The sequence below is a fragment of the Fukomys damarensis genome, unplaced genomic scaffold (genome assembly GCF_012274545.1).
Source record: "Fukomys damarensis isolate Sample0158 unplaced genomic scaffold, DMR_v1.0_HiC HiC_scaffold_16, whole genome shotgun sequence".
Lineage (NCBI taxonomy): Eukaryota > Metazoa > Chordata > Mammalia > Rodentia > Bathyergidae > Fukomys > Fukomys damarensis.
Genome location: NW_022900928.1, coordinates 78229927 through 78253784, shown reverse-complemented (window position 1 = coordinate 78253784; position 23858 = coordinate 78229927). Strand labels below are relative to the sequence as shown.

At 47.9% G+C, this 23858-nt stretch overlaps 1 protein-coding gene across 2 annotated transcripts; it reads left to right on the top strand.

The window, feature by feature from the left end:
* Positions 1-6: 6 nt before the first annotated feature.
* On the top strand, positions 7-19228 carry Adamts8 (ADAM metallopeptidase with thrombospondin type 1 motif 8). Of its 2 annotated transcripts, XM_033764008.1 has the most exons (9): positions 7-60; positions 7357-7596; positions 8681-8816; positions 9373-9540; positions 10532-10833; positions 13076-13259; positions 15678-15850; positions 15959-16134; positions 18110-19228. In XM_033764008.1, the coding sequence occupies exons 1-9, from the start codon at positions 31-33 to the stop codon at positions 18516-18518; spliced, it is 1818 nt and encodes a 605-aa protein (XP_033619899.1). In that variant the 5' UTR covers positions 7-30; the 3' UTR covers positions 18519-19228. The 2 variants fall into 2 exon arrangements, with proteins under 2 accessions (XP_033619899.1, XP_033619900.1); XM_033764009.1 differs by lacking the exon at positions 9373-9540.
* The last annotated feature ends 4630 nt before the right edge of the window (positions 19229-23858 follow it).

Sequence of the window (23858 nt, the reverse complement as noted above, 5' to 3'; positions counted from 1 at the left end):
GTGGAGACGCTGGTGGTGGCCGATGCGTCCATGGCTGCCCTCTACAGCGCCGACCTGCAGGTAGGCTCCGGAGCCTTTCCCCGGCTCCCAATTCTTCCCTTCCCAGTGGGGGGTGGAGAGTTAGAGGGATTGCTTCACCCTCCCAAGCTAACCCCAAACAAGATTCTCTCCTTTGTGAGAAACACCAGTAAGTTTTCTTAACATGTGCCATCCTGGCTTCCTATCCTCCCACACCCAGTCTGTCCTCTCTCCATTCTCTATGACTCCTGCAGCTCCTGTCAACCGACCTGAAAGTGGGTTCGAACACACCCTCTCCAGAGCACCTGCCTCTCCCAACAGGATGGAAATTGCACATTTCAGGAAAGCGCCCCTACCCCACCCCATTTCCTGAGGGTTCTGCTGTCAGGGAACTCAGAAGCTCCCAAGAAAAGGCAGCTGAGTTGGAAAAAGGTGGCTGATTCCCTTAGGGCACAGAACTGGGATTGTCATAAGTAAAAGACATTGTCTGGAGAGAGCTGAACCTAGAAAAGGGCTGCCCAGATTCTGTGCACCCAGCTGGTTCTGATCAAGGGGCATAGATACCTTGCCAACCTGGCGCTCGGCCTTGGCAGAACTTAGTAGCGCCAGCATCCAACACAAAGAGGGAGGGGAACAGAATTTCTGCCTGGGGGCTCAGCCCTGGCAGTTGAAGTTTCAGTGAAAAGGGGAAGGAGCAAGGGGTAGAATGAACTTGCAGTTAAGGTCTCTGGAGGAGCCACAGCTGGGTTGGGTCCACCCAGCTGCCCTCAGTTCAGACTCAGCTCCCAAATGAGCTGGTACAGGAAAAATTGGGTCTAGGGCATGGTTGTTTTAGCCAGGCCATTGCTAACCATATGCAAAGAGGGTGTTGATTCAACAAAAATTGCCTGTGTCACCCTCAGCCCCAGTACCTCCCTCCAAAGACCAGGCAAATGTCTTTCCAGGAGAAGAGAGTAAGGATGTGGGAGAGGGCTGTTTTCTCTTCCCCTGGGAGACATAGAACCAGAGATACCCCAGCTGGGGAAGAACTGACCTGCCCAGAGTTCACAGTTCCCTGCAGCAGATCCTAGCACACCACAGCAACATGGTTAACACTTCTGCAGTGAAGGCAAGCTTGGCCAGCAACCCATTCTAGACTCAGCCTGCACCAAATGCACTGACATCACCTGTGCAGCAGAATCTAGATGAGACAGTAGTCAGCCTTTTCAAAGGATCTTACCGCCCCCCACACACACACACACACCACTCTGCTCTCACTGGTAAGTACAGAGGAAGAAAGATCTGATGGGAAACATGGATAGGGCTGGCAGAGCTTCTAGCTGCTGGGGAGAGGTCCACATGGCTTCTTTTCTGGCTACTGTGGGGCCAGTTAAACCCCAGGGACACTCCCCTGAACGCTTGTGTGGTACTGGTTTCTCCCAGAGCATATCACTGAACCCTCACGGCTGTCTGCCCTGTGAGCCTTGAGCCAATGCTGATTTATCTGGTCAGTTGGGTTCCACGCCAGGTTTTGTTCACTTCCACTTGAAATCTAGGCTGCTGTCCCAGAGAAGTGGGCTAGTTGTGTCAGAGCCACATGGGCACTTGCCATCCTCACGGGACCTCTAGCTACAGGCCATGGTTCATGTTTACCCCTATCCTCTCTCCCTGTACATACTCAGGTCTCTGAACCATTGACGGCCACACACAGGGACCTCCCCACCCAGCCAGCCACCTTGGATCAGGAGAGGGCATCAGAACAGGTGTGGGACACCTGTGAAGGCCCCATTCATCAAAGCAGGGATGATGGGATGGCCACCTGCCCCCTAGGAAGTCTACTTTTACATCTTCTGCAAAAAGAAATCTTCACTCAGCTGGAGCAGACTGTCCCCTCCATCTTGGTCTCACATCTCAGTCCACTTACACTCCTGCTCCCACCTGCTGGGATGGTGTGCGGCTGAGGCACACCTGTCTATAACTGCCCACTGGCCCCTCTGACCAACCATTGAGATACTCAGCTTAATGCCTAGGGCTTCTGAAGGGCTGGGGATTTAGCTCAGTGGTTTCGCAGCCTGCCTTGCAAGCTTGCAAGCACAAGGGCTGGAGTTCTATCCCCAGTACCAACAAAACAAACAAAGGCCGGTGATTTAGCTTTAGTTCAATGGTTCTGTGCCTGCCTTGCAAGCACAAGGACCCAAGTTCGATCTCTGGTACAAAAAAAGAAAAAAAAAAACCCTAGGGCTTCTTAAAATGGGCCTATAGGCTCAGGTAGAGAGAAGAGTGAAAATTAAGCATTATCACCCCAAAACCTAGCCTGCTTCAACCCACTTCCTCCAGATGGAGCCATTTCTTTATTCCCAATTGTCCAAGGAATGGTGGGGAGAGTTCACCCACACAGCTTCAAGGCACTTTGGGGGGTCTTAGAGTAATCAGATGTGATGATGGTCAAAAGAGCCTTGGGCCGGGGATTTAGCTCAGCAGTTTGGTGGCCTGCTTTGCAAGTGCAAGGACCCAAGTTCAATCCCTGGTACCAAAAAAAAAAAAAGTCTCTACTCCCCCTAAGAAGTAGCAAGACACCTGGAACAAGTAATCAATTCTATTCTAAGTGCCCATGCAGCTGCTTTAGGATAACACAAAGTTTGGCCACTCTCTGAGTATGTTCACTTTATGGAGTGCTTTTACAAACACGGCCTCAGTGGCAGTACCTGGGAGGGGAAGAGGAGGAATGTACACCTCATGTGACTTGCCCAAAGTCACACTAGTAAGTGACAGACTAGATCTGCAGCCCAGGTCTCCAAAACCTAACTCCAGCTCTCTATGCCCTTATATCATGTTGTCTCTTTAGGAAGGTCTGTGACTCTTTATCCTTTGACTCTTGTTGATGTTGTTGAATGGGTCCTCAAATCCAGCAGTCCAAGACATCCAGCAGAAGGATTAGCCTTGCTCCTGAGAAGCTGCCTTCATCTTCAAAGTTATAAGAAAGATTAGCTATGCTCGAAACTGATTTTAGCTGCCACTGCTAAATGACAATGAAATCTTTCAGAACTCTGTGCAGTTGAGTTCACTTAATCCCTTGACAAAAGGGGGCCTCCTGCCTCCCACCTTCTTATCTGATTTCAGAGTTAAGGGGCTCAGCCACAGGGAGCTTCTGAAAGAAAGAGGGACCACCCTGGAAAAGTCCATTAAGTCTACATTTGACCACTGCTGATTGTCCCCTGGAGGAACCTGCAGCAGGACAGAGTGAGTGGTGGGCTGAGCAATGACCCAGGCTCAGTCTGGGAAGTCTCAGAAATAATCAGAGCTTCTGAATTTTCTTCTTAGTAGAGATGAGTTAGGCATGATGCTCATCTTCCCCAGGCATCCCCGATCAGCCCAAGTTGTCAGGCTTTATGGGGTAATTTCAGAAAATGGTTCTCAGGCATCTTACCTGCCCCTCACCTCTGTTCTCTAGAGCAAATGTCTCCCTCAAGCCCCTATCCTGAAGTGATCCAATAGCTTCATTTGGCCAGCATGGATATGGTCCACGCCTGTTGCAACATCAGTAGTACTGTCTGTGAATGTCAATAGTGTCCTGGCTTGCATGAGAATATAAACAGAAAGGTCCTACCTGCTCTGAAGCCATCCCAGGCTTCAAGGGGGGAAGACAAGTGTTAGGTGTGCATGAATTATGTTCTTCCCACTGGCAAAAGAATGAGTGTCTTCCTTCCTTTGGGTCTGCTGCAGTCAGAATGACTAATAAAAGAGAGTTTCCCTGAGGAAATGTCTCAATAGCAAAAGGTGGGTGGGCACAGACAATAACAGAGGCAGCCTCACTTGCTTTCATGCTTTGAATTTGTCTTGGCTTCACCAGCTTTCCTTGTAGCAGCAAAGATGTGTCGTGGTGTGGTGGCCAGAAGCACAGACTTGGTGTAAAATAGAAATAACTGAGTTTCCTTAGCAAATTATCTACTTCTCTGTATCCTTTTCCTCACGACAAAATAGAAGCAGTTATCCCGAAGTCTGACATTGTCTGTCTTAAGGATGCAACAAAACATGGAAAGCACTGATTTGGTGCCCAGTACATAGTAGGTATTCAACAAGTCATAGCCATTGCTAGCCTTGCTAGAAAGCATTCATCAAAGTACAGATGATGGGGTGGGCCACCTGCCCATGCAGTACAAGCAACCATGTTTCCACTCTGCTGCCGCACAAGGCAGAGAGCCCTTCTTCAGTTTTCCCCAGATCCTGGTATTTAAGGCTGACTCCTTTTAGTTTCGTATAAGGGTGCACTCTGGAGAAGTGATATCACCCTCTGCTCTTTGGAGAACAAGACAAGATGAAGGATATTCATGCAAATCTCTCTCTTTCCTCCTCTTTCTCCTTTCCTCTTTCTTTGCAACTCCACTGTGTCTCCCCAGCACTGCATCAGGTCCTACAGAAATACCAGGAAGGTAGAGCAATGGTACCAGGTGAGTTTTCACATTGCCACTCTTCTCCCAGCCTCCCCAGACAGGCCATAGAGGGAAACCTTAGGGCCTGTAGTGTGACAAGAAAATGAGCAAGGTTCAGAAAGTGAAACTCCAGCCAGAAGGAGAAGCATTGCCAGAAACGCATTTGGCATCTCAGCCTGGTGAGGTGCCTCACCACCTGAGGTAGTCCCTCAGACTCGCACCAAGCCTGACTTTGGCTGCCACCCAAGCTCTGGATGAGAAATCTCCTTGTTTGTATCTCAAAGAGGGCCAGCCTTCAGCCAGTAACCAGGGACACTAGCACAGGAGGAAATGCCTCCCAAAACATCTTCTTTCCTGTTAAGGAGAAGAGATCCCCATTCATTCAAGAGCAATGATTTTTGGCCATCCTTGGCCAGGCAGATCATGGGTTTTTCCCAACCTTATATGGTTTTTGGAGGTTGCTTCTTATGCTGGGGGCCCCAGTCCATGTGGGACAGGATCTCATTCACATTCTTGAGCACACAGCCTACACTTATGTGGTGATCAGGAAAGTATAAATAGATGCCAGGTGGTAGAGCAAACCATCTGACCTTTCCTTGACTGATTCCTAGGCCTACTCCCCATACAACTGTAAGCAGGGATGAGTGGAGACTGAGACACTCACAAATTCAGCTGACATACCTGGCCCAGGCACAGGGTCCTTCCGCCTGGAGAACTCTGGGATGCCCTGCAAAGCAAGTCTCCTGCCCTTGTTTCTCACATAAGCCAATTTGGAGTGGGAGGGAAGGGAAGGGAAGGGAAAGGATGGGATCAGCAGGACCAGGACTGGAGACTCTGAAAGGAATGTTGAGCCACAGAATCCTTATAGCCCCTGTGAGGGGGTTATAATGCCAGATAATGCAAGTTATCGTCTGTGATAATCAGTGACTAAGAAGACCTTCAGATGCCTTCAAGCCCAACTCAGAGTCTTGAAGGAAAATGGCTCAGCCTGACAGCTGCTGAGTAACTGGAGGTGATCATATGAGTTCCTTAAACTGCAGAGAAGGACGCTCGCTGGAAACCTTAGTGCTGGGAAACTTATTACGTACCCTGACCTTCATGCAGTGATTTACGTCATTTCCTTTTGGTCTCCACTGGGGGCGTGACCTTTGCATCATCTCTTGTGGAGGGAGGCCAGTCTGATCTGGCCAGCTTGGGCAAATGGACCATTTTAATCCACAAGTCTTCAGTTCCTTGTGCTGAGTTGCACTGAACCACCATTTAGCAGTGGACATCTTGTGACCTTAAAATGTCTTTGAAAGACCTCATCTTTCCTGATTTTCAGATTGTGGAATTAGGGCTTGACAGGAAGAAATCTTGTGAGTGCAGTTATAGGTTGCCTTAGAAGACATTTCAGGAGATAGTCCATGTCCATCAAACCCTATTCCTGCCTGGAGCATCCAGAAGACTTTCTGGCCCCCAGAAACCAAGAAGACCTGGCCAGGAAGTTAGCTTCAACAAGCTACCATTCCTCAGCCCTCACCCTCAGTTGCATAATGATATGATTGCTTTCTTTCCCTTAGGAATCCAACTTCAGTAGCTAATGCCAAGTTTCAGCTCTGCTGATAAGATGTTTACATCAGCTTAAACATAACTGGAGTGCTTGACATGTTAAGTAACCTTCACTTAGTAACCTGCCAATCCATGTTTGTAGGGCTAACAAAATACCTGGCTTGTTGCCTTTGAGGTGAACAGACAGATCCCATTCACAAAAAAATTGGATTTATCTGGAACTCCCACACATGGCCTTTCCACATGGAATGTCCCTCTCTTGACTTCCCCCTCCTTTTCTCTCCTTCTCCTCCCACCTTCCAGGCCACAGGAGAACACAGGCTGACAGGAAGTGGTCACCCAGGGAGCAGATAGGCAGAGCAAGTATCAGCAACTCAGCTGGCCACACTGTGGGCACCAGGCATGCCCACCTCTGTCCTGCTGTCCCTATCGCTCTAAAATAGTCCAAGAGGGACACTTCAAGATGTACCCAAGCAGGAGACTGAGCCTGCATCTGGCCTACTCTCAAAGCCTTGGTATCCAGTAGGGGAGTGGTTGGCAGCCCAGACACACCTGGGCTGTTATCCTGGTTTTGAAAGCAGTGCAACCTTCAATGAGTTATTAAACTTGTATAACCCTCCACTGTGTGGTTCATGAAACAGGGAATTACAGTGCTCAGTGGTGTTAGCTTGAGAATTGAATGAGTTGATGGGTGGTGAGCATGGCCAGTGATGGCAATGAGTGGCTACTGCTGGGAGTGATTATTAGAGAAAAGTTTTCAGGGTAACAATGTCCATCCTGAAGACTAGAAGTTTCCCCAACAGATATCAGGAAAATACCTAACTGAGTTCTGAGGGGAAAATTCTAAACTTAACTACTATGGTCATTGCTTCTGGGCTGACACTGGGAACAGGTAGAGGTGGTTGGCAGCAAGGCAGCAGAATAAGCCATGTAGCCTGAAAGAATGCTCTACCTGTGGCTTCAGTACAGAAGTCATCAGCCCTATACTGGTATTGGTGCACTTGAAATGTGGCCGGTTCGACTAATTGTATTAAATTTTGCTTAACTGGGATCTAGATAGCTACATATGGCTGGTCTGGATGTTAAATGGACAAGCCTTGTAGCTAGGCAGGTCTGGGTTCAAATGCTGGCTGTACACCCATCAGCTTTGTGCTCTTGGACTAATTACTGACTTGCATTTCTTCTGTGGAATGTGAAGGGAAATAATGCTGAGGCCTCAAGCATTTTGTGAGTCCTCAGAGAGATGCTGTAAATCCAATGGTCAACCAAGACCTGGCACAAGCAAGGTAAATGCCATACAACAAGAGACCATAGCAGCGAGCAGAGCAGGGCTGTAAGGTTGGACACTTCCTCTCCCCACTCTCCCCCTTCTCAACAGAACCACATCCTAACCCTGATGTCGGTAGCAGCCCGCATCTATAAGCACCCCAGCATCCAGAACGCCATCAACCTCGTCGTGGTGAAAGTGCTCATAGTGGAAGATGAAAAGTGGGGCCCAGAGGTGTCGGACAATGGCGGGCTCACACTGCGCAACTTCTGCAGCTGGCAGCGGCCCTTCAACAAGCCCAGCGACCGCCACCCAGAGCACTATGACACAGCCATCCTGCTCACAAGACAGGTATGTGGGCCACCTCCAGAAGCCAGGGAGGAGGGGGACAAGAGATAGATGGGTGGGGGTTAGCCAGACATGGCAATTGTCTCCTTGCTGGCCTCAGTGGATGCCAGAAGCCTCCCGCTTACAGTGATGAGGAGGAGGTCATGAGGACAAGCAGGAGGTATTTGCAAGGGAAGAAGAATCTTGTGAGGGCAGTTTTCCAAAAATTTGTGACCAGCTGTCTGCTGAGGTCATAACAAGAAGAAGCAGACTCAAACTGGCTGGGGAGAGAGCTAGGGCTGGAAGTGGGACAAGGATTCTGTCTAGAGTGGCTACTAAACTTACAAGCAGGTAACTGGGGATCATTCAAGAACCTACTATGGCAGAAAGACTGCCCAACCACTTGGTGTGATTTAAAGGGGCAGCTTCCTGAAGGCAAGGGCATAGGGTACTGTGTGTCAACCCTCTCCACCTTGCTGTCCTCACTACAATCCCACAGTTGAGTGTGGCATTATCCTCATTTTACAGCTGAGGAAACTGAGGCACAGAGAGGACACATGTTGGCAGCACCTATAGCCAAGCCCATGCAGGCTTGCTGTAGAGCCACTCTCAGAACTACTGTGGTGTTCTGACTCCCAAAACAGGCCTTTGAAGTCCCAGCCAGCCCTCAGACATGTCCAGGTCAATAAGGAACACCCTCCCTTACATGAGTTGTGCTGCCTATGGGAAGACAGAGGTACATTTTTCTGTTTCTACCACTCAGAAGTCCCTCTTAACAGGTGTATGTGTGTGTTCACCCACACACATGCCCATGCGCATATTGTTTAACAGTGGTAAATTTCACTCTTCAATTGAGAAAGACAAGCGATGATGACTATAACCAAAATAATGCAGGACCACTGGCTGAGATATCCAGATAGCAAGCCCTACTCTCACTTCCCACTGTTTAAAAAAAATCTCAGTAAATGCAAGCAATTCTCAGGCTAGTGAGCAGGTATCTCATGGGATACTCAGTAGGGCAATGCCATGTGCCCCCTGGTACCTACCTCTAGTCTGAAAGCTGCTGCCCCTCACACACACTCGCTGATGACCTCTCTCTGCCACACAGGACTTCTGTGGGAATGATGGGCACTGCAACACCCTAGGCATGGCGGACATCGGCACAATCTGTGACCCCAGCATGAGCTGCTCCGTGATCAAAGACGAGGGCCTACAGGCAGCCTACACCGTGGCCCACGAGCTAGGTAAGACCGGCTGTGTCAAGGCCTGCTTTATGTCAGCCAAGAGAACTGATACCTCCAGGTTCAAAGTTGCTCAGACCCTGAGAAAGAGGCAGCTCTCACACTTAGCCATTATCTCCTCCTAATTTTGACACAGTGATTACACACAAATGGATCCAGTGCTTGACATTGTTGCCTCCATTCAGTAGTATCCTGGGCCACCATCAGAGATGGCCTGGGGGTACCCAAACATGAAACAGATGCTGAGGGGGTGTCATGATACTGTACGCAAGCTGAGCAGTCAGGTTTTGGGGCTTCCACATTGGATAGCAAGTAGGAGAGATGAGTGTGAATTTCAGACAAGCAGATGCAGAAAATAAAGGGGTTCCATTGCTGCTTAGATATCTGAAAAAGCTTCCTGGAAGAAAAAAGCCCAGGGTGAGGCCTGAAACAAAAATCTGTATGATGAGGAACTTGTACGCAATAGCACTACCAACGTTATTGCCACTGCTGGCCACACAAGAAGTGGGATGGGGTAGCCAGAGGATGGAGGAATGGACCAGTCTCTTTGACCCCTCAGGGCACGTTCTCAGCATGCCCCATGATGACTCCAAGCCCTGCGTTCGGCTCTTTGGGCCCATGGAAAAACACCACATGATGGCGCCACTCTTTATCCACTTGAACAAGACGCTGCCCTGGTCTCCCTGCAGTGCCATGTACCTCACCGAGCTCCTGGACGATGGCCATGGTAGGCCCCACTTGGCTTCCTCTCTGGTCCCCCATCCAGCAGACCCCTTGACAGCTGTTGGCACCTATGCCGATCTGGGGACTCCCTGCAGCTGTGCTTTCTTATGAGGCTCCTAGGGCAGGGAGAGACTTCAAAATGCGTCTTTCTCAGAAGGCATCCTAGGCATCTCCCCAGAGTTCTCTTCCTTGCCTCTTGCCACTGTAGCCTGAGCTCTGGGCTAATTTAGATTTCATCATCAAAACAGGTGGAATTAGTCTGAGAAGCTTGTCTGGAAGAGGTGAGTTTGAGCACAGCTTAAAGGAATGGAAGAATGTTTGTAGTAAAAAGTACAGAAGAGGATGTTCTAGGCTGGGTGCCTGATCTTATGATAGCTCAGAAATAGCAAAGAAAACAACAGCAACAGCAGCACTAGCAGCAGCAAAGAAACAGTAATCAGTCATGTGAGAGCAAGCACTAAGGGCCTGGGGTGCCTGGTTAAGACAGTGAAGTGTTGGTTAAAGCAGCAAAGCAATGTATTCTAGATCCTTCTCAATGAAAGAGGCAAGGACACAGGTAGTGCAAAAACAGTAGATTGTCCAAACATTAGTACTGCTCTGTGTGTGTGTGTGTGTGTGCGTGTGTGTGTGTATTCTTTCCTTGCCAGCCACGGTTTCTAAGAGTATATTTACATTCCCCATTATATTGTGATGTGAATTAACCGTACAATTAGTTGACATTCACTAAGCATACACTGTCAGGAGAAATGCATCCTTAAATGTTCTGGACAGCAGAAGAAAGTCAGTCCCAAAAAAGTCTTTGCTACTATTCATCCAAACAAGCTAGGCTCTGTGTAGATGTTCAAGTGTTGGCATGTCTACCTGAGTCAAGGAAACCATGACGCCTAGACTTTAAACCACCTCTTTTCAAATTTTAGCCTAAAGTGGGGGGGCACAGAGAGCTGAGAGGGAGGCCCTAACCTTTGTTCTCACCCTTCTGCTTCCTCTATTCTCAGGGGACTGTCTCCTGGATGCCCCTACCTCAGCCCTGCCCTTCCCCACAGACCTCCCAGGCTGCAGGGCCCTCTATGACCTGGACCAACAGTGCAAGCAGATCTTTGGACCAGGTTACCGCCACTGCCCCAACACCTCTGAGCAGGACACCTGTGCCCAGCTCTGGTGCCAAGTGGATGGTGATGAGGGCATCTGCCACACGAGGAATGGCAGCCTGCACTGGGCTGATGGCACCCGCTGTGCACCTGGGCGCTTGTGCTTGGATGGCAGTTGTCTGCCAGAAGAGGAAGTGGAGAGGTCCAAGGTGAAGAAGGGGGAGAGGGGAAGGGGAGGCAAGAAGGAGCACAGAGCAGGGCAAGGGATGCTTTCAGTGGAGGAACCACACTTGAGAGGCAGGAACTAAGAGATCTATCTTTGAACAAACCAAAGCATATTTATCCACATGAGTGAGGAGCCCTTACAAGCTGTAATCATAGTCAGCAGGCTCAGCAGTCCTCCCTTGGTTCTGCTTTGGAGCTAAATGAGGCCTCATGCAGGTTGGTAGGAACAATGAAGACCAGAAAGCAGGCACTCACTAAACAGGAGACTTTATGAATTCTCATTATAACTGGAACAATGTGGGGTAGGAATATTTCATCAAGGGTTGAGTGAAAAGCATTCATACCCTCCACACATTGGAGTTGAATTCCTAATTAGAAGTGAAAGGAATAAAGTAATCATGAGAATCCCACACTCCAAGAGGAGGAAGGGAGAAGGAATTGGTGCCTCCTCTAACCAGGTGGAGAAAACTTGGCCCTATACAGAGGAAATTTGCAGGGAAAACCAAAGTAATGCCAGAGAGAATTTTTAAATAATTCACTCCTTCGCCCTGCTCTTAATACATCCAAACTGTGTGGGTGATCGTGTTTCTCTTACTACAAGTCATGGAGCCATCACCATGAAAGAGCATCTACTGAGTCTCATAACCTGGTCCCCCACCTAGCACTGAACAGCAGGGTGCCCCAAGCATGCTCCAAGGAGCTTGTCTTTGCTACTGAGCCTCAGGAATACCCCTGGGCTGACTAAGCCACACACTCATCCTAAGCCTATGATGGGTTCATGGGTAAGCCCTGGGCCCTGGCCTAGGCCCCTTGTTGACTCTCTTCCCTGGTACTGAGGGGAGAGGGAAAGGATCTGTCCACCCACTCCCTAAGAACCAAGCTAGGTGCGGGCAAACACTGACATGAAATGCTCATGGGATTATGTTTATCATCTATTTTTAAGGAGAAAGGCAGAGCCTAAAATTATATACATATATAGAGAGAAAGAGAGAGAAAAACTCATTTCTTTGTAAAATGAAAGCACATATCTTAATGATTCAGAACAAAAGAATTGGTAGGGATTTTTTTCTTTAAGTTTATTGGTGCATAGTAGGTATACAACATGATGGCATTCATCATTGGGAATTACATGATATATCTTAATCCTTATTTTTTCCCCATTTCCCTGCCCTCCCTTTAACCCCTCTACCCCTCCCTATTTATAAAAACTTTGTTTCCATTTTTTCCTTTTCTTATATTTACTCCTTTCCCTTCTTTCTTTTCCCCTACCCCTTCCACTTCCCCTTCCTCTTTGGACCTTTTCTTCCTATTTCACATTATCTATTATACATTTTGACCCTTATGTACACTTTCAGTTTCTCACACCAGAGAAACTATTCGGTATTTATACATGTATGTCCTATTCATTTTTTCAGTATTGCTTTTTTTTACAGTCAGTATTTTTCATTTTTATATAAGCATTACTTTTATAATTTTTGAAAATTAGTTCATTATTTTAGCTCATATTAGTAATACAGAATAGTGATATTCATTTGGGGGGATAAGTGTATGCACATAACATACCTGGATAATTTCCAATCCTTTAAACCACTACCCCACCCCAGTTTTTATTTCAAACCTTCTTTAGACCTATCAAGGGAAAAATTTTATTCTCATAAGCCACTTATAAACTTGGAAATGATTCTGTTTCTTTCCTGGGCATTATCCTAGCACTGGAACCAGCAGCCAGTAGCCCAATATCAGTGACTGTGCCTTTAGAAAAGGGTCTCTGACCTCAGCACAGTGACATTTGGGACTGGGTAAAGCTTTATTGTGGGGCCTGTGCTCTGCTGGATATTTAGTAGCATCTGTGGGCTCATCCCACGCCTTCCCCTGCTGGAACAACTTTAGCATCTTCAGACATTGCCTGTGAGGGACAGAATGCACCCCAGTGGAGAACCACTACATTAGAGCCAACCTTGTTCCCATGAAAGACTCTTGTTTGTCCTGAGCACTTACAGGCAAGCTACTGCTTTAGACCTGAGGCAGCTAGCAGGGAAGGTGCCCACACAGTCTCTGCTCAGAAAGCTGCAGACCATACAGACACTAAACACTGGTTGAAGCGGTTCACCACACACTGTGCAGCCAGATAAGAATACATCGATGTGGAAGACAGGCCTGTGGGTTGCACATGCAACTGAAACCCCTTCCTTTGTGCTCCTGACTCCATGGTGTTGTGTGTTGCAGGCAGTGGTGGATGGAGGCTGGACCCAGTGGGGACCCTGGGGAGAATGTTCCCGGACCTGCGGAGGTGGAATACAGTTTTCATATCGTGAATGCAAAGATCCTCAGCCTCAGAATGGAGGAAAGTACTGCCTGGGTCAGAGAGCCAAGTACCAGTCCTGCAATACAGAGGAGTGCCCCCCTGATGGTAATCACCACTTAATAGCCAAAGCAGCTGCTATTTTTGTTGCAACAGAGTCCCAGAGAAGGAGAAGGGAGGGTTTCCCAGTTGTTTGTGAACCAGGTGATAATGGGCTTTGAAAGGTACCTAGCTTTAGTGAACTCACAAGGACCCACAACAGCTTCACTATGTTGGGAAATTCTAGTGAGGTCAGGAGAGGCATTGCCCTGTCTTCTGAGGCATGGATATAGTGTGTTTCTCTCAACCAAACCTACAGGGAGTCCTTTGCAGACGGACTAGTGTCTAGGATAATAATCTGAACCCTCATCTGTGTGCAGAATGGAAGCGTTTTCCAAAGCAAGTGGCAGAGCCAAACCTCCAAGGTCTCTCCAGCCAACATTTAGCCCAGAGAGGAGGGAGGATTTCTGAATCTGATTCCTGTGCACATTCCTTCTGTGAAGAGTTGCCTGTCTTCCCTTGGGGCCATGGCAACCGCCTTATAGAACCTTCCTAGGAAGCAACACTGTCTCAACCTTCCCCTGGCGTACTTCTATCCTATAGCATGTGCTAGAAAGCATACATATTAACTTAGAGGCAGTAAAGGGCAGCAGCAAACTCATAAAAAGGAATCATTAGAACTTTTTTCCCCCACCGTCCCATCCGACTCCCCTTTGGGCAGCTCCAGGAAGTATTGGCAGGCATGAAAAGAGGAGTGAAGCTTTAGGAGAGGTTCATGCAAGTGCCAAGACACCCTGGCATTAGGTTGATGTCTAATAGGAAAATCTGTAGGCTCTGCAGTTTTGCAAGACAGGAAGGATCAGCAATGGCACAGGCTGTAGAAACTGCTCTGTAATTAGGAGGGTTTGCCTGGCATATGGGCTAAGATGTTTCAGGGAAAGGAAGAAGGAGATAGTTTAAGGAGATGGTTACCTTGGTGGGCATGGATGATAAGTGACATGATGATCTCAGGTGCAACCTCAGCCATTTCAGTCCGGTATTTTTAGTACCTCTAGTAGTTCTCTAGAACTACAATTGATGCTACAAATTATATTTTTAAATGCACAAAGCTTTGTCCCCAAGGAGCTTGCAGACTGATTTGAGACACAAACCCCTTCACACAGCAAAAGAGCCTTGCTCATTGATTAATTTATGAGCATACACGCTAGGCTTGTGATGAGCTCAGAGAAAGGGAAGTTGGGGCAAAACAGAAGCTTCATGAGGTGTTTGGAACAAGGTGAACTGAGATGGTGTCAAGGTATGTGGGGACATACCAAGATGAGAAAAATGTGTGAGAAGCACTATCTTTCGCTAAGGTGGAACCAAGTAGAATTTACCCGTGCATCAGGGCCAGGTCACAAAGGCCCTTGAAGGCTGAAACAGCATCTGGAGCTTCTCTGTGATGGCAGTCCCATCAGGTCACCAGGAAGCTTCTCCAAACACAGCCCAGACCCCCTCAGCCATACTGACTCAGAATCTCAGGGGTGGAGCACCGCATCTGTATTAGAAGTCCCACAGGCCATCCACATGCACAGCCGGGTCGGAGGGCCATGATGAGAACAACAGGTTTAAGTCTAAGATTGCATAAGGAAACACCGCATTTCCAATAGTGCGGCCTGGAAGCAGGGTGGAGCAGGAGGGGAGAGAGGGCAGATGTGTGCAAGGGGCTGGGCCCTGTGTCCCACGGGAAGCCACGAGGCCTGGGCTTGGGATGGCAAGAGTGGCATGCAGGCATCTAAACCACAGATTGTTTTGAATATAGCAGAGGACTTCATGACATATTGGAAATGGTGAACAGAGAGGCTCAAATATTCAGGAAACACTAGGATGCCAGACTCAGACTGGAATATGGTAGCGTCACCAAATGAAACCAGTTAATGGAAGGACCAGATGGTGCTTGCCATTGCTGAGTTGGAGGTAATGTGTGTACATGCCAGTACAGCTACCCCACACAGAGCCAGAATTACAGAAAGGGGGATAGGGGGAAGATCAGAGCTCGAAAATGCAAGCTGAGAAGTCTTTAGCCACATGTCCCCTGTCTCCAAGGAAATCAAGATGGAGAAAGATCAAGAGAGTCATGAAAATATAGTTTCCAGCATCATTCTGTGCCTGCCACACTTACTGAATGGTTTCCTATTCCCACCTAAGTTTATTTATTCATCTGTGAAGTAGAATGAATGTCTTTCCCAAATGGAAAGGATATTTATCACAGAAAGTCCGGCATGAGGCTGGCTGGCTCCCTTCTTGGCCCCTTTGAGTAAAAGCCACACGTGCATGCAGGTCAGGGTGTGTCCAGAAACACTGGGTTCAGATGACATTGGGCCTGTGTCCTTAAGTGAAGTCCAAAGCCTAGAGGAAAGAGAGGCCTTCAATCTGATCATTTTTCCACCTGGATCCTCCTAGCTTCAGCAAGTATGTTACTTCTGTTCCATTTCTTACTCTTTCTAGGGAAAAGCTTCAGAGAGCAGCAGTGTGAGAAATATAATGCCTACAATTACACTGGCCTAGATGGGAATTTACTGCAGTGGGTCCCCAAATACTCAGGAGTGTCTCCCCGGGACCGCTGCAAGTTGTTCTGCCGAGCCCGGGGAAGGAGAGAGTTCAAAGTGTTTGAAGCCAAGGTGAGAATTCTGAGACTCGGATCAGAGATGGGGAGGAAGGCAGCCTGTTGCCACCCCACCTGCAGCTGCTTCTGTGTTCCACACACTCTCTTTCCTTTCCTGTCCCAGGTGATTGATGGTACCCTGTGTGGGCCAGAGACTCTGGCCATCTGCGTCCGGGGCCAGTGTGTCAAGGCGGGCTGTGACCACGTGGTGGACTCGCCAAAGAAGCTGGACCGATGCGGAGTGTGCGGGGGCACAGGCAACACGTGCAGAAAGATCTCCGGTTTCTTCACACCCACAAGGTGAGGATTTCCAGTCCTGAGCATTTCTGCACAAGATCCTGAGGAGCTTTGGACTCTGATGGGCCCAAGTTTGATCTGCTGGACAAGTTATTTAAATGTTCTGAGATTCCATTTCTCAAGAGTCCTGTCTATCTCAGAGTCACAATAGGGGTTTCGGAGATGGGATGTGTGGAGAACTTGGCACAGGGCCTGGCGGCAGGAAGGGCAGCAGCCAGGGCAGCCGTTGTTTTATCAGCAAGCAGGCCACGTGAGTGGGGATTTTACACTGAGCAGCCTGGGCCTTTGCCAAAACACAGCTCCTTCGGACCTGTTATGGGAAGGACAGCTTACCCCATGTCTGGCCTGGCTGCAGGTGGGTGTTGGGAGAGGTGGTACAAGGGAGTGGCCTCAGCAGCTCGTGAAACTGAGAACACTTCTCTCACATCCTACTGCCTGCATTCATGTAGCATCTCGTGTTTTCCACAGTGCTTTCACTTCCATGCTGTAATTTGATTTCCACTATAAGTGCAGGAGGTGGACATGGCCACACTATTATGCCAGGTGTTACAGAGGGAAAAACTAAGGCACAAAAGATTGCAACTCTTCTAAGAGCACACCAATACTTGACTGCCAGAAAGAGAACCTAGGTTTCTTAAGTCCTGGGTGATTGTTTCCTGTTTTGTTTTCTTTCTACCATTCCATGAACTTCCTGGAGAGTTCGGGCAAGGTTAGCCCTTTTGTATGAGCCACACTCTGCCAATCTGGCCCGTGGTACATATATATGCATTTCCAGCAGCTACATAAACACCCCAGCCTCCTCCCACTACTTACATCACAGCCATCCAAGTTTGTAAAGAATATATATATATATATATATGTATATATATATATACACACACACACATATTTATATATGTGCATTAATATGTATATGTGTATGTATAATGTGTGTTATATATTATATGTTCTATATTTATATATTATATATAAGTGCTATATATGTATATATGTGTGTGTATATAAATATATGTGTGTGTGTGTGTGTGTGTGTATCCCTTACCTCACCAGTCTCAAAGAACAGAACCAGCCTATATCAGACACCTTAGAAGTCTTTTTACATTTAAGTTTAAGCATATAGAAAAAAAAAAACATGAGCTATTCAGATCCTAGGTCATGTAACCACCTTCTCTTAGACACTAGGTATAAGGCCTTAAATACTGTCATGGCCCTAGACCAAGCTGACAAATGGGGAGAACAGGAAAGAACCTGGACTCACTGTCCTTCTCAACACTGCTCACCTTCTCCCCAGCCTACAGAATTAAGCTCTGTCCATCCTACATAAAGCCCTATATCTACAAAGGACCTGAAACCTTTCCCCTGGTAGCATCCAACCACTGGAGAACCAGGGTGCTCATGGGGTCTGGGCACACTCAGAAGCTGGTTCCAAAGAAGCAGGCTTTACCTCCTTAGCTCCCACCCTGAGTCCACACTAATCAGACACTGATGCTGACTGGCTCAGAAGTGATATGAGACTTCTGTCCTATTTGGGTTCTGGACTGGGTGGAGCCATCAGATTTTTCCACATGGATTTGAGCCCCAGGTATGGAGAAAGGCAAGTGTAATTGTATAAGAGTGCAAAGAAGTCAGTGTATTTGGATCTCATTTGACCCATGAGATGCTAGGTCTGGCTGTACCAACGCAGCTTTTCAAATCTTCTAGGTTTTCTTCCTTATTACTGTTTTCAAGATCCACTCATCTGAACTCCTCAATCCAAATTTTTGCAGCAGAGTTATGAGATAAAGCAAAAACCCTTGAAAATCCCAGTGTACAAGACAGTTCTCTCTGCCCTGGCAGCTAATTTATTTAGACTGTAGGACATTTACTTCACTATTTGCTAGTTATTTTTGCCTGCCCATCCCAAGCACACATCAGTCTCCTTCGGGACCCAGGCAGGGGAGTCACCCATCCTAACAGTGTCTTTCTGTCCCTGTCATAGATATGGCTACAATGACATTATCACCATCCCACCTGGTGCCACAAACATTGATGTGAAACAGCGGAGCCACCCAGGGGTTCAGAACGATGGCAACTACCTGGCTTTGAAGACTGCTGATGGGCGATACCTGCTCAATGGCAACCTGGCCATCTCTGCCACAGAGCAGGACATCCTAGTGAATGGGACCATCCTAAAGTACAGTGGCTCCATGTCCTCCCTGGAGCGCCTACAGAGCTTCCAGCCGCTATCAGAGGCTCTGACAGTGCAGCTCTTGACTGTACCTAGTGAGCTCCCCTCCCCCAAAGTCAAATATTCCTTCTTTGTTCCAAATGACGTGGACTTCAGTATACAGAGCAGCAAAGAGAGAACAACCCCTAACGTCATCCAGCCACTGCTCCTCACACAGTGAGTGCTGGGGGACTGGGCTGAGTGCTTCAGCACTAGCAGAACCAGCTGGCAGCAGTGGATAGTGGAAAACAGAGACCCCGCAGGACAGGCCTCTGTCATCTGTAACAGGGCTCTGCAACCTGAGCGTCCCAAGCCCTGTGAAAGCCAGCCATGTCCTCTGTGATCTCATGGAGGAAAAGAGCTTGTGCTCATGGAATCGGGGTATTGGGGTATAGACAGGGTCCCCTTTTTGGTGGCCCATATATCAAAGTAGCATGACCTGCCCAGGCCTCCTATTGCCACAGCCCCTTGGGTGCTGCCTAATTCATAAGGGGAGGAGAAGTGGGGATGGGGCAGCAGATTGAAACTCAACTGCCTAATGGACTGGACCTTGCTCAGGTTCAAGTAGAAGGTGTAGGTTAAAAGGTTAAAATGCACTTATTGACCCAAATGGGAGACTCAGAGCCAGCCTGTTTGCAAAGGACTCACAAGGCTAAATGAAAGAAATTCTTTTCTATTTGGTTCCCTGTTAAATAATCTACCTCAGAGGGGGAAAAAAAATTAGTTCAAGAGAGGAGTGGGGTAGGGAGTCAATGGTGAATGTCAAAGCAAGCCCCACAGCTACACCCCAAGGGGTCTTTGGCAATGGCCACAACTGTCTTCAGTGTTAAAATCCATCGCTTAAAGGGCTGCAGTATCTGTCACAGGGTTGTGGAGAGCCACATGTTCTCAGGCTGCCACCTGCTGGGGTGGACCCATTTCAAGTATTTATGCAAATGTGTCTCCGAACTAAAGTGTGATCTTGTGCCAATGAAGTGGTCTGGTCTAGTTCATTGTTTCTTTGGAAAGGACAGGGGACCTAGCACCCAAAGATAAAGGCTAAAGCTGGGCCGGCTCACCTTCCACATGCACAGGGTGGCTGATGTCCTGGCGTGGATCTCTTCTGACCTTCAGTAAGAAAGTGACTACTTTGTTTCCAACAAGCCTAGTAAGCCCAGCTCACCTGGGCAACTATTCATGGCATGATCCAGTTCAGTGGTTCTCAAGATGCAGGGGACATCAGAGGGTTCAGAAAGATCGCTGTGCCCTATCCCCAGGAGTTTTGATCCAGTGAGTCAGAGGATAGCTTGAAAGTCTGTTTCTAACAAGCTCCCAGCTGATGTGAGGCAATTGGTTTGGGGACCACACTTTTCCCCTATGCTAGAGAAAATTTCAAATCAGAGGTCATGATGGTTATGTGGTACTTTTTGTTATTCTTGAGAATTCCACATCCACTCTGCAAGCTGCCCCATCTTCTTACTGGCTGGCTGATCTTGTCTTACTAAGCCAAAGACACAAAATCTTCTTAGATCTCAGGTGTTCCAATGCTATATCTAGGTAACATCATCCTAGTGACTACTATGTCTGCTCTCCACCTGAACCAAATTTCATCTACATCTCACAACTCTTTTGGTCCAAACAACTTGTAACTTTCCCCATAAGCCCTTTACACAGAATAGTGCCCAATTGGGCACCCGAAATCCACCTGGGAGCCTCAAAAATCCCCTTCCTTGCCCCATAGCTCCTTATCTCCTGTGGCTCAGATAAACTCTCTGGCACAGTCCTCCCTATAGGGACACAGTCCTTGGTCGTGAATGGGTGAGGAGAAATGGACAACGTCAAGAAATGACCTTCTAGGAAAAGAAAACGAAAACTCCCTAAATTTGCATCTTCCTTTTTTCACCACCATTGATCCCTTTGTCCTTCCTTTCTGGTTCCTCTTCAGACATGTGGACAGGGACAGAGAAGATGCTAAGTGGAGCCCCAGTCTGAATGAGGACTCAGATCCCTGCAGCACAAAGCAAGACCAATGGGATTTCTGCCCTTTCTGCCCCCTTTAGCTGGTCTCTGCCTGGTGGCAATTGACATAGAGTTGATCTCTTTTCCCTGTCTGCCTAGTCTTTTCACTGAGGAGGAGGCCAGGCTTACTGAACATAAACAAACATGCATACACACACAGACTTGTTGTTGATGACAAGTAAAAGCAGATATTTCCCTATTGTGTATCAGTTTGGGGGAAAGTGATGAATGTTTCTATGAGTCTTCATCTCATTCCATTTCTCAACTCGCCCCAAATGTGTCCCCCTTAACTGCCCATGTCAGACCAGCTGTGCCATCCCTGCTGCCTGCATCATTACCAGGCACAGCTTTTGCCCTGGAGTTCAGCTGGCAGCAGACTTGCTGATGTGCAAAGCAGAATGGAATCCAGCTTGGCTCTCCCATGCTGTGTGAGTTCAGCAAGGCTCACAGAATACATACTTGTTTGTGTCTGGAAATTCAACAGCTGCAACTCGGGGAGTCAGCAAACGGGGCTGCACCAGGAGGCCACACCACTGTTTGTCCCAGCCAACCACAACCACCCTTTTAGACCAGAGGAGGAAAGACTGTATTTCCTCTGCTAAGAGCTTATATTTTCCAGTTATTGCTCCTGATAGAGACTGTTATCGGTGCTTTCTCATCAAACTCCATAAAACCTAGACTCAGCAGATAATCTGATCATTAATCTGGATATTCCAAACTGCTGCCAGAGATATTTTAAAGGTGATACATTAGCATCAAGATTCATTTCCAACTTTTCACCTTAGGACAAGTGAATCTTTGTCTGAGGTTTGTTCTCTGTCCCTTATGTTTCCCCATAGCTGACCAGAGGATTTTACAAACTGGAGGGAAATCACCAGGTAAAGAGAAGTACATCTCCGCCCAGCAGCCCCCACCCCTAGCTCTACCCCTGGTGAGCCTGTTTGCAATCCTGGGGCCCTGAGCACACACTGTCCAGGGTGCTAGGACAGAAAGCAGAGGGAGCAGGGGCAGCGCTCCTGTTCTACAGAAATGTAAACAGGGACTCGCTCTCTTTTGGTGACTGTGACTGGAGAACAATTTATCTATGTGGGGAAAGTGCATTTTCCCCTCAGTGGTCCCCTGGCTGAGCTTGCAACTCTGGGAAAGCTGCACGGAACAGGAAAGAGAAAGAAGCCACCCACTAAAGCTGACATTTTTGATGGCTTAGGGTGGATAATCATTACAGTAACAAATACTGTGGTCATATTTTCTTTATAGGGGAAAATATTCCAGAGGGCTCATTGGTAAAGCACATGTCTAGCATGAGCAAGTACCTGGCTTCAGATCCTAGTACCATAAAAAGAAGGATGAGGGGGATGAGGAGGAGGGAGGAAGAAGGAAGGATACTAAGCAGTAATATTCTAAAAACAATCTTCTAAACAATACGAGACAACACACTGAGAGGAACTAAAGTCGAGAACAAAGTGAGTGAGCTTGTAGAGTTGAGGCTTCATGTTTTCTTCATACCATGCTGGCCCCCTCCAAACACACATCCAAGCTTATCAAAATATCCAGGCTTATCAAAATAGATGTGCCCCTTTCCAACCAATGCCATGTCTTTAGTTTGTTCCTCTTGAGATGGGGAGATTCTCTGATACACACTTTAGAAAGTAGTTGGCCTAGCTTAAAGCAGAGTACTGGCCAACCCACACCTCTCCCACAAATATAGGGGCTCTTTCCAGCCACTGCTAATCTATTGGGAAGACAGATGACTCTCAATGTACAAGTACATTCTGAATTGCACTGCAAAAGCAGGGAGGGAGAAAGCCACCTGTCTCTTTTGGAACATATTTTCCCTTGGGCCTTGGGCTCAGTGAGGGGAGACAGCAGAGTTCTGGCTCCCCTTGAGCTGCCTACTATACTTCTGGCCAATGCACACTTGTCCCAGGAGAAACAAAGGAAGCCTTCCGCAGACCTCACCATTCCTCATTCCAAACATCTTGTTAAGTCCCATGGGCACTGAAAGTGTTTGTCCTGGGCCGGCCAAGCACAACTTCCTGTTTCTAAGAAAGAGAAGAAAAAATAGTTGAAAGCATTTTTGGACACTGGAGATTCTGAGTTTCTGTAAACGCAAGTGAATCAGACACATGTGGAATAAATTTCTCCGGAAGTGAGAAAAGATGCTGTGAGTTGTTCTTGCTGGACCAGAAAGTGGGGAAAGGCGAAATGGGAACAGAGATGCATCAGATGCAGAAAGGAGAGAGAAAAGCTATGTGAATGTGGGATCAAAGGAGGGGTCCCAGTGATGACAAGGGTCAAGGCCCTTCCCTCAACCACTTCCTGACTCACTGATTACTCAGAAGTTCCCCACCTCTGAAGTCATAAACTCAAATATCTTGCTCCCCAGCAACAACTCCCCATCCTTCCAGATCTGCTAGCTCCCACTAGTCATCCTTCATCATCAGTCCCCCGGTCTTGACCACCCTCGTAGTTGTCCTTTCCCCATCTGCCTTTATTGCTCCTCTGTTCCTACTTCTGTCCCTGCACTGCTTAGACTCCGTATTCCACCCCCTCACCCTGAGCCCTGCCAGTCTTTCCAATGTCATTGCCCAGCAGCTTTCATCCCAGCCCCCATTTCACCCACATCACCTGGCCAATCCTCACCTTAAAGTCACCAATTTCCCTTACCTGTGTGTACATTGTTCCAATACACCAGAGGCTCTTCACCTGTGGCAGTCACACTGTGAAGCACAGATGTGCCACTGTGAAGTTACAGCGTCCAGTGAAAACCAAGCTAGCAGCTCTGTCTGTAATTCTCCAGGGAAATGACTTTCCACTGTCTCCATTCCCCTCAAGTTCAAGTCGCTGCACATTTCACTGTGAGTAGATGATGTCACCTCTGCTACTCAGTGGAACCCAACCGTGTCTCTCTTACCATAGAAGTCAGAGGGGACAGTCTCTGTTAATAAAGCAAGTGCTGACACAAATCTACGAGCACATTATAATTTTTATTTTGGGCTCAAGGTGCATATTCCAATCTCTTCCAAGATCCAAAAGATAACTCGTCTACATAATTATACATGTTCTGCAGGTCCTCTGAGGGGCACAGCATATCAGGGCTTGACACGCAGGCCTCCATGGCCCTGCTCCTCCCCGCACGATCCTCACTGGCCACTCTGCTCTCTGGTGCTTGCTCTGAGTATGGGCTTAGTGCCAACATGTTTTGCCAGCCACTCGGTCTTGTCTCATTTCACGACTAGATGGAGCCTGCTCTTCAGGTCCCAGAGGTGAAGGAGCAAGGGAAAGAGCTCCTCACACAGACTGGAGCAAGGACCACTTTTTCTGATGACAACAGACTGCGCAGTGCCGACCCGGCCTCCTGCTAGCCTCTCCCTGGCATGTCGTGAGGCCGAAAGGGTGTCTCCTCCATTTGGATGTGCATTTCCAAAGTCCCCTCCCCCAATCCCGTTTTCCTAGACTAAAAAATGTGCCAGACCTCAGGAATCAGGATGGGGACAAAAAAAAAAAAAAAAAAAAAAAAAAA